We start from the raw sequence: 11,384 nt of genomic DNA, 5'->3' as shown, positions 1-11,384 counted from the left end.
CTGTAAAGCATGGAATAAACCCCTCGAGCCGTGTCACCTAGCAACCCCCTATTTAACCCTAGCATAATCATGGGACAACTTACAATGACCAGTTAACCTACCAACCAGTGTATCTTTGGACCGTGGGATGAAACTGGAGCACCCGGAGGAAACCCACACAGTCATGGGGAGAATATTCAAAATCCTTACAGGACAGTGGCAGGAATTGAACCCGGGTCACCTGTAATGTAAAACACTGTGCTAACCACTATGCTATTCCCTCAATCCACATTAAAAGATCTGCTTAATTTTAACATGACTCCAGAGGGCACATTGACAGAACCTTCAAAAGTAGGAAAACACATTGAGTTGCTTCTCTGGGTCGATTGCGATACCAATGAATGATGAGCCACAAACAAAAATGGGGTGACTGAAAGCTTAGTGAGAGGAGGTCTTTGAAGGAGATGAAGGGATTCCATTTGGTACTCCCAAAGGACAATAACTGGCACCCAGGAACGTACAACTCTGATGATTTGCTACCATTGCTCTCCATATTTAAAAGGTACATGATGTACATGCTGGAGCATATTCTGGAGTTAGGGTATATGGCATATATTAATTACAGCACAACCAATCTTCAGACTTGAATGTGTATTGTAGATCGGATTTTAAATGCAGCTCTGAACAATGGTGTTCCTGGAACTGCAAACTGGGGTTGATTACAAACCAGGAAACACCCATTGACTTAATGTATGCATATACATGGATCCAGAGAGAGACAAGGCTGATTAACATTCATTTTAGGTGTCTGGTGTGTGGGTGTGAAGAAGGAGGTGTTTGAAAATTACACATAACTCAAAGGAAGCATTGTAGATATGTTGTACAGTACCTATAAGTATTCACCCCCAGTGGAAGTTTTCATGTTTTATTGTTTTACAACATTGTATCACAGTGGATTTAATTTATTTTTTGACACTGATCAACAGAAAAAAAGACTCTTTCGTGTCAAAGTGAAAACAGATCTCTACAAGATGATTTAAATTAATTACAAAAATATTAAACACAAAATAATTCATAGTGTAAGTATTCACCCCCTTCAAGTCAGTATTTAGTAGATGCACCTTTGGCATCAATTACAGCCTTGAGTCTGTGTGGATAGGTCTCTATCAGCTTTGCACATCTGGACACTGCAAATTTTTCCCCATTCTTCTTCACAAAACTGCTCAAGCTCTATCAGATTGCATGGGGATCATGAGTGAACAGCCCTTTTCAAGTCCAGCCACAAATTCTCAATTGGATTGAGGTTTGGACTCTGTCTTGGCCACTTTAGGATATTCCTATGTAGCTATGGCTTTATGCTTGATGTCATTGTCTTGCTGGAAAACAAATCTTCTCCCAAGTCACAGTTCTCTTGCAGACTGCATCAGGTTTTCCTTCAGGATTTCCCTGTATTTTGCTGCACTCATTTTACCCTTCCAGGGCCTGTTGCAGTGAAGCATCCCCACAGCATGATGCAGTCACCACCATGCTTCACGGTAGGAATGGTGTGTTTTTGATGATGTGTGGTGTTTGGCTTATGCCAAACATCGCATTTAGTCTGACGGCCAGAAAGCTCAATTTTTGTTTCAACAGACCATAGAACCTTCTTCCAGCTGACTTCAGAATCTCCCACATGCCTTCTGGCAAATTCTAGCTGAGGTTTCATGCGAGTCCTTTTCAACAGTGGCTTCCTCTTTGCCACTCTCCCATAAAGCTGTGACTGGTGAAGCACCCGGGCAGCAGTTGTTGTTTGCGCAGTCTCTCCCATCTCAGCCACTGAAGCTTGTAACTCCTCCAGAGTTGTCACAGGTCTCTTGGTGGCCTCCCTCACTAGTCCTCTTCTTGCACGGTCACTCAGTTTTTGAGGATGGCCTGCTCCGGGCAGATTTACAACTGTGCCATACTCTTTCCATTTCTTGATAACTGACTTGACTGTACTCCAACAGATATTCAGTGACTTGGAAATTTTCCTGTATCCATCTCCTGACTTGTGCTTTTCAATGACCTTTTCACAGAGTTGCTTGGAGTTTTCTTTTGTCTTCATGGTGTAGTTTTTGCCAGGATACTGACTCACCAGCAGTTGGACCTTCCAGATTCAGGTGTATTTTTACTACAATCAATTGAAACATCTTGACTGCACAGAGGTCTCCAAAAACAAATCTCCATTTAACTAATTATGTGATTTCTAAAACCAATTGGCTGCACCAGTGATGATTTGGTGTGTCATATTAAAGGGTGGGGGTGGGGGGGGTGAATACCTATGCTATCAATTATTTTGCATTTAATATTTGTAATTAATTTAGATCACTTTGTCGAGATCTGTTTTCACTTTGACTTGAATGGGTCTTTTACTGTTGATCAGTTGTCAAAAAAGCGAAATTAAATCCACTGTGATTCAATATCGTAAAACAACATGCAAACTTCCAAGGGGAGGGGCGATAATTTTTATTGGCACTGTAACTCTATGATTGATCTTTAGTATATAAAAATGTCATGTAGTATTTAGCCAGGCAGGCTTCTTCTTCCAAGAGCGCCTCTCTGGTGACCTTGCTCACAGTCACAACAGACAGAGCTGAGCAATGTGTAGCTGCAGATCTGGGTACAATTCTGGATGGAACGTGCAGACATTCTTACAATTCTGGATGGAACGTGCAGACATTCTTACAATTCTGGATGGAACGTGCAGACATTCTTACAATTCTGGATGGAGTCACAGAGGAGTTGCACAGCACAGACACTGGCATTTCGGCCCACCCTGACAATTTTGCTGACCTACATTATTCCCCTTTGGCCACATTCGGACAATGGAGTCCACAGCCAACATTTATAATTCTGAATGGCGATTGCAGGCAACTTGTCGTGCTCGAACGATGACTGCAACAGATGAGATCATTAGAGTCTGGAGCCATTGTGCACATGCCTGAGTGTAGCCAAGAGGTGGACTGGAGAAAGAGATTGCAGTCAACCTGTAGGCCCTGAACAATAACTACAGCCGGCATGCAAGATTCCCAGTGGAGATAACAAGCAGATTGTGGTGTTATGAATGGAGATCACTGTTATAAATAGTGAATGGGGCCACCAGTGTCTGAGTACAGACTGGGGAACCATGCAGTCTTCTGAAAAGTAAGTGCAGGCAACTATGGTGAAAGATTATTGCAGTCACTGTCCTAAATTTATTCTTGCAGCTGTTCTGCAACTGAACTACTTCAAACCCTCATTCCAAATCACTGTACATCAGTTGTATATATCACTCACACAACAATCGGCTACACTCAATTAAAAATGTCCCATCGTCACATATTAGGATGTTGCTGTAAAGAGCACATTAACTTTGGCCACAAATCAAGGCCGTGGTACTTGTATTTAATAGTACTGTGCACGTCTAATTTTGAACACAGGATGAACAACTCCAGATGTGGGCTGACCTGGATAAGATCTTTATTACATGGGTTTGAAAATGACAAGAACTGGATTAGGAAAATTGAATAGCTATGTAAAATGTCAACTAGTGCAGAAACTGTAAAATGCTTACACTTTAAATGGCAGCTGAAACATTAGATTCATTGTGAGTGTCGGAAGGGAGAAAAAAAATATTAATGCAGAGGCATCATCTGGTTAAAATGTACAAATACCAATAATCCAACGTTTGGACCACATGGCCAATTCAAGGAATGTAGTAACATCCAAAAACACATTTTGTGCATCTGCTATCAAAGTTATTGAGTGCATAGTCATTTTCTTAAAATAATTCTTTAGGATGTCATTGGCTGCACAGGAAGCAATCGGGAAATGCATTAATTACTGCAACATTACATGTATAAAGGCATTAAAAAAAATCAGCGTAACGTTAGACATAAAAGGACATTCTGGAACAGCTCTGTCATTTCATCCTTTGAAGCACGAGTGACCGTATTCTCATTTTACTGGCGCTAGTGGAGGTCCTTTGCTTTTCTCGGGTAAAGGATTAGACTCCCATGCTCCTGGATGTCCAGTACTACAGTGAATTGTCAGACGTAGCAATGCACAGTTCTCACTGGGTGCTGTCTGTATGGCTGATCTCCAACCCCTGCCAGTCCTCAGTGCTGAGCCACAAGTTCCCCAGTGATGTGGGCAATACCATCACCCGGTGGGTCTGTTCCATGTTAACGTTTTGCCACGTGGATGGCGGCCTGATTCACGCTGCCCTGAAAGTTTCCTCATTTCTATGAACGGTGGGGGAAGGGGGAGACCAAAGAACGGTACGGAGAACTTCTTAAAATAGATTTGCTCAGATGACAAAACATTACGTCACCACCTTTAAAAGGACATCTCGAAGTGGGAATCAAAAGAAAGCCGCACATTGGTGCAAAGGGGAATTGGCAGAAACAAAAAGGCAATTGCTTTTGGCATCATTTAAAGTTTCCCAAGTGGCTCTCAAACATGGCAAGGACTCTTAATGCCGAGGGTTCCTGGGACATGGGTGGTGAGGGAGAGTAAACACCAGTCTCAGTTTCATTACTTTGCTGGATTCTCAGCTGCAAACGGCTTCTCTCCTCTGCCGTCACATTGAAAGTTTATGCAAAGGCTCCTTGAGAAGGTGACGGTGATCCTGCTGCCAGTGCTCGCTCCGTGCCACCAGCTTTCATGGGTGGGCGAAGGCCGGCCACAATTCACTCCTCGAGAGGTTTATTAACAATGGAAGAATTCGTTTGAGCCAATAGGCAGAGGGGAGGGGAGGGAAGACAATATCTGAACAATAAGTAGCATTTTAGAGATGGTGTTCCATCATTTTTAACAGTGATTATTATACAATACTAGCATTCGGACATATTCAAAAAAATAGCCTCGATAGTCTCAAGGTACCCATTCTGAAAGGGCTGGGGAGTTAGGACTTGACATTAGAAGACACCAGTTTCTGGAGAATGGCAGCCAAGACCCAGCTGCTCAATGTCTAATGGCAAGGGAACATAGCGAGGAACACCCAACAGATGGTCACAGGTTGTCTCCTGGCTGGTACTGAGGCTCGGTTGCAGTGAAGTAGTCCTCGAGGAACGCCTGCAGGTACTCAAAGGTGGGCCTCTCCTCTGGGTCTTTCTTCCAACACTGGATCATGAGCTCATGAAGGGAGCTGGGACAATCCTGGGGAGATGCCATTCTGTATCCACGCTCGACCTGCTCCAGCACCTCACGGTTATTCATACCTGATACGGGACACAAGTGGTGGTCAGAACAAAAAGCAAATAAATTGGAAGTGTGGAATTAAGTCAAGTGTAATAAGGCAATGACTTCCCATGCGTGAACTTGGAGTATTTCTCTGTGAATGTTGCACCAAATCTGACAATTAGCAGAAATAGAATACCATTCCTATCATTCACAGGTTTTAGCTGTGTTTGAATCCATATCCTACAGCTGAAAATGCACCTTATCACCCTTAGCGATAGCAATATTAGATCTGCGTGAACCAATTACGTATTAACTTGTTGCATCTGGTAAGATGGTTGCGTTGAACATCAGCCTGGCACCTTTGACAAACATAAGATTTTTTGGGTTAACCTTCAGATCCTAAATCCAGCCGAAAGACTGGAAAGGGCTATTCAGTGGTTACCTTTGTACACTGGGAATGAACTTTGGAAATGCAAAACTTGCATGGTAAACCCATGGCTAAATTAAACTCTATGATCATCAGGAAGTGGAACTTTGACTTTTACAAAATGGATTGCTTATTGAAATGAGATGGATTCATATTTCTTTTGTTATTGTTTCAAGGAAATCAATGCTTCATCCAACTATGACATGGGTTCTTTTGTTTTTAAAGGGCTAGTGAGGTAGTTGAGTGGTGGGGTGGAGATGTGTCTCTAACTGAGGAGGTATAAGCTGCCCCTTCCCACTGGTAGGCTGCAGGTCACTTTTGGGCACCTGCTTAGCCCCCCCCCCCACCGATCAGGGTCATGTGAAGCCATGGGAGCAGCTGGCGGACGATCGTAGGAGCAGGCGGTGCACATTGCGAGTCTTGGTTATGTGACCAGACAATCTCTACAATCTCTGAAGAGTACTGATAATGGCTGGGGTCAAACCTCTTGTAAAGACGCTGCCCAGAAGGTAAAGGCGAACCACTTTTGTAAAAAAAATTTACCAAGACCAATCATGGTCATGGGAAAGACCATGATAGCCCAAGTCATAAATAAATGGCACATTATGATGATGATGATGTCATGTTGAAAGGCAAACATATTCCACAAGACCACTGTCTGTCTATAGTTCTTACCAGGGTATGGCACTCTCCCCTTCGTTACCAGCTCTGTCAGCAGAATGCCGAAGGACCAGACATCAGACTTGATTGTAAACCGGCCGTACAGAGCAGCTTCTGGCGCCGTCCATTTGATGGGAAACTTTGCACCTGAGTGAGGAAATTAATCTCTTTAATTTCCCTTTTTTTTAAAAAAAAACAAACCACCTTCAGGACAAGTTGTTTCACAGAATATTGTTGCTTCCTCTTTGGTGGTCATTCTCTCTTCTCCCCATTCCATCAGGCAGAAGACACGAAAACGTGAATACACACACCACCAGGCTGAAAGGCAGCTTCATTCTTACCATTACAAGACTCTTGTACAATAGAGACGAATTCTTGATCGTGGCCCCTGCCCATTATTATCTACCTGCACTGAACTTTCTCTGTAACACCAGTTTTTGCATTCATTTCCCTTTGTACTACCGCAAAGTGTTTACTGTATTACCCTCAGCATTCAGTCCTTCCAACAATGATGGTGCTCAATTCCTGCAGTGCGTTCCAATTCCAAAGCACAGTGCAGCTACTCACCTAGAGGACTTCCTAAACCTGGGAATTCTACCAAGGACGAAGAAAGGAGCAAAAGCCTGAGAAAGGTACCTCTTGTAAATTCCCCTCTGTTTGGTGCAGTTCAAAATATGCTCTGATCTCTCCTTGTAGTGGGATCTAATCCTGGAACTCCCTCCCAACAGACTGTCCTGCTGATGAAGGGACTTCCAATGGTTTAAGGTGGCTCACCACCATATTCTCTGGGACAATATATGAGAGAGGGAGAGGGAGGGTGGGGGGGGGAAGAAGAGGAATGAGGGGGGAAGAGGAGGGAGGGGGGAGGAGGAGGGAGGGGGGAGGAGGAGGGAGGGGGAAGAGGAGGGAGGGGGGAAGAGGGAGGGGGAAGAGGAGGGAGGGGGAAGAGGAGGGAGGGGGAAGAGGAGGGAGGGGGAAGAGGGGAGGGGGAAGAGGAGGGAGGGGGAAGAGGAGGGAGGGGGAAGAGGGGAGGGGGGAAGAGGGGAGGGGGGAAGAGGGGAGGGGGAGAGGGAGAAAAAATGCCTGTTATGCTGCTGACATCGAGGACAGCAATGATAGTCCTCCATCTCTGTCTGTCCTTGGCCACCTTCTCTATAGTGCCCCAGGTGTGGTTCAGCTTGCCAGTCTTGCACATAGTTCATATATTCCAAAAAACAATTTTGGTCTTGATCCTGGCAGCGTTCAGGGCTTTCTTCATTGTGCCAGTAGCTTCCTCTCGGTTTTCAGTACTACCAGTCATGCAAGTCCCAGGTGGAAACTCAGAAGTATCATTGCTCACCGATATAGGATTCCTCATTGTTCGTCACTTTTTTGTTTGACCAGTTGGGGTTGCTAGCGCTCAGCTGAACTGCTGAACCTGAACACCAGTGGACCATTTTTAAGTCTGGCCTCTACCCTTTGACCTGTTTGGCAAGGGTGACCCTACGAAGAGTAGTCAACATAGCCCTCCAGGTCACTGAGGCACGCAAGCCTCCAAACCCTATGACAAGGTTGTGGTCCTTTGGGAAGAGGACAGTAAGCTCTGGCCTTGTCAATTGCATCCAGGCTTCCAAAAACTCGTCCTGGCTGTCAACAGGTGAAGGGAGATGGTCTACTGGAAGTTGAGTAGATGTTGAAAACCAGGATGGAAGCAAGGTGAATCTACGGGAGCTGATACTCACATTTCAGGTGAACAAACTGACTAAAGTTCATCCATCTAAAACAGTTACTGATCCAGGGTTTTGATCAGAAATGCCGACAGTCCCTTCCCCTCCACGGATGCTGCTCGATCTGCTGACTTCCTCTGACACATTGCTTGTTCTGCTGTTCCCTTCTCTCTCTGGATCAGGGGCTGTCAATCTGTTTTAAGCCATGGACCCCAATCATTAACCAAGAGGTCCACGGACCCATGGTTGGGAGCCTCTTCTCTATATCCTGCTGAAGTCCTGTGTATTTCCAGCAGTTATCATCTTTCAGATTTCCTGACCCCTGGTGCTTTGACAATCGGATGCAGTTAACTTTTCATCCAAGTCTATGCTGACAACTAATCACATTAATATAGACCCCGTACCCTGACAGCAGCAGTAAATTTACAACCAGTAATAATTATTGCTGATGAGTTGTGAGATAACTGACTTGTTATATGCTGTTGTATACTCGTTGACTGATGTATCTACTAATTTTCAACATCAGCAATTAGCTGTGATATCAGTATTAATAGAAAGTAGTTAGTTTGCAGTTTTGGTGCCTGATAATGGCATGGAAAGATTCTTCACTTGAAGAATTTCTGTACAGAAATAGTCTGGTCGCTGAAATTTAGGCAAAAGTAACAGCTCAACATTGAAGTATGATAAATCTCAGATGGCGTGTCATTCAGAATTGAGGCTTGATTAAGGTTGAGGATTCAACTAGGTGTATCTAGGGAAGCCTCCGCTCCCGCACCAGCAGGCACAGGAAGAACTTCTTCCCTGAGGCTGTGACACTGCTGAACCTCTCATCACAGCGCTAAGCAGTATTGCATCTGTATTGTACTGTCTCAGTACTTTTATATTTGTGTGCTGTAGCACTTTTTTTTATTCGGAGTTATTTTATAAATAACACTAGTCTTTGCATTTCTGGTCAGATGCTAAATGCATTTCATTGGCTTTGTATCTGTACTCGGCACAATCACAATAAAGTTGAATCTAATCTAATCTAATCTAGTGTATTGAATATCCTCACAAAGGCAGCCCATAGCCATTTGCACATGAAATATTGCATATATCTTATCCTTGCAACTAGGAACCAAAATTACTAAATATTAAATGGGGAAGAAAGCTTTATAAAAATGTTGATAAAGAAAAAAGAACTGCATTTATATAATAATTTGCAAGTGTCATTCAGCAAGTTCCAGAGTGCTTTACAGCCAATGGAGTATTTCTGAGATACAGTCATTATTGTAATGTAGGAAATGTGGCAGTCAGTTCTCACACAGAAACAGCTACGAGCAGCCATGTGATAGCAATCAATCTGCTTTAGTGAAAAGAGTTAATGTATAACCTTTCCCCAAGACACCAGGGAGAGCTTCCTCGCTCTGCTGATAGACTCTAGAACCACTCAATTGTAACTGAGAGTACAGTATTGTCTGGATCTCAGTTTAAAAGTCTCATCTGAAAATGCAGCACGCTCTCATCACTCCGATGGAAGCTCGACCTCACTCAGAAACCTCCTGTCCGTTTACGCTGACAGAGCAGCTTCATCAGGATGACCGCAGTGGCCCAAGGCGGCAGCTCGTTCACCTTCATTTACACCGAGAGTGCGAGCCCCACTCTTCCTTGAGCGAGTTAATGCATCTGCCAAATCTCCAGCGCAGAAGAGGGGCTTTGCTCATTTGTCACGTTCGGTCTTGCTCAGCAGTTTCCCGTGTTCAGCCAATGATAATTTATTTTGCCTTTTCCAATTACGTTGGCCAAAGTCATGATTAAATGAAAATGCCCCACAAAACTGGGGAGCTAAATGCTGCACAAGTAATAAAGCACCTGGTAAAGCACTCACACTTTAATGCAATAACAGTGTTTAATTCACCAATAATTCTTCAAGTACTTAATTCAATGTTATATCCAAGGTTTAACAAATCAATATTTCTTTCACTGATATTAATCCAATATCAACTCACCCAAACTGCAAAAGCGATATTAAATTACATTTGATCACCCATGTAATCTTGTTATTTGAGCTTTATTCTTGTCTCTGGTTTCTTTTCACTGATCTAGTACTATACTGAAAATTCCAGGCGCCTAAGCAGTTTCATTTTATACAAGACACTGGTGAAGTGATCCTCCCTCAATACGTACAATGCTTCACCGTACCAGTGACCGCTGCTGCCCATAAGGAGTTTGTACGTTCTCCCTGTGACCGCATGGGTTTCCTCCCACAGTCCAAGGCTGTGCCAGTTGGTTGTTGGTCATTATAAACTGTCCCGTGATTAGGTTAGGGTTAAATCTGGGGATTGCTGGGCGGTGTTGGTTGAAGGGCTGGAAGGGCCTATTTCACCGACTTCAGAGCCTCAGGCATTTTGGCATGAATTTAATCCTGGCGACAACGTGTAGGTGAGTAGAAGATTTGGGGTGGGGGTAGGAAAAGCAGCATCCACCATCAGGGAGCCTGACCATCCAGGTCATATTCTCTTCTTGCTTCTGCCATCAGAGAGGAGGTATAGGAGCTTTAGCTCCCTTGGCGCCAGGTTCAGAAACAGTTATTACCCTTCAGCAACACGGCTCCTGAACCAGCGTGGATAACTTCACTCACCTCAACACCAACAGGATTCCACAACGATGGACTCACTTTCAAGGATTCCTCAGATTTGCTTGTCTGCCTATTTATTTATTTATTTATTTGCACAGTTTGTCTCAAACTAAACCCCCGCAACCCGGAAACAATCTCTCTTTAGAAACAGCTTTTTAGCGAAAATATTGCTATATTACCATTATCCTAATTAGTACTACTTTTATAATGCTCACATTACAACAGTATTTGTGTATTTATTTTTGATTTTTCTTTGGGATCGACTGGGAAAGTCTCAAAGATCGACCTGTCGATCGTGATCGACGGGTTGGCGACCTCTAGTACATAGCAACATATATGTACTTTGATAATAAATTTACTTTGGACTTTGAGTTGATGGAAACGTGGGGGCAAAATAGTACAAATGTGATCAGTATGGACTTAGTGAGCCAAGGGTTCCGATTCTGTCCTGGATCATTCCGAACCCTGAAGATAATATTATACCCAGGTTTAGTGTTACTCACCTGAGAGAGTTACGTCCCCCTTCTGTTTTAAAGGATTGAGTAGATTATTAAGCTCCAACAGCAGATGGGGCTATGCTCATTTTAAAATGCATTTTTTTGTTGGAAGAAAAGTCCGAATGAGTTTTCAAGGTGGTGTAACAGACGTAGGTGAGGGCAGTGCAGTTGATGTTGTCCATATGTACTTCAGTAACATATCTGACAAGGTCCCATGTGGGAATCTATCCAAAAGGTTAGAACCCACTAACCAGCTGGCAAACTGGATCTAAAGTTGGCTGTGTAATAGGAGACAGGGAGTGATGGTGGAGGACTGA

At 43.7% G+C, this 11,384-nt stretch overlaps 1 protein-coding gene across 9 annotated transcripts in view; it reads right to left on the bottom strand.

The window, feature by feature from the left end:
• Positions 1-3,193: 3,193 nt before the first annotated feature.
• Positions 3,194-11,384, bottom strand: part of LOC134342509 (tyrosine-protein kinase Fyn) — a 235,992-nt gene continuing 227,801 nt past the window's right edge. For 6 of the 9 annotated variants that reach the window (XM_063040736.1, XM_063040735.1, XM_063040738.1 and 3 more), the window contains 2 exons: positions 6,263-6,394; positions 3,196-5,198 (listed from right to left, as the gene is read on the bottom strand). In XM_063040736.1, coding sequence (XP_062896806.1) covers positions 4,990-5,198; positions 6,263-6,394 — 341 coding nt within the window. In that variant the 3' untranslated portion in view covers positions 3,196-4,989. Of the gene's footprint in view, positions 5,199-6,262; positions 6,395-11,384 lie in introns of all 9 variants that reach the window. The other 3 variants (XM_063040742.1, XM_063040741.1, XM_063040734.1) reach the window with 2 other exon arrangements.

This window comes from Mobula hypostoma, chromosome 2, assembly GCF_963921235.1.
Source record: "Mobula hypostoma chromosome 2, sMobHyp1.1, whole genome shotgun sequence".
Classification (NCBI taxonomy): Eukaryota; Metazoa; Chordata; class Chondrichthyes; order Myliobatiformes; family Myliobatidae; genus Mobula; species Mobula hypostoma.
This window is presented reverse-complemented; position numbering and strand designations above follow the sequence as displayed.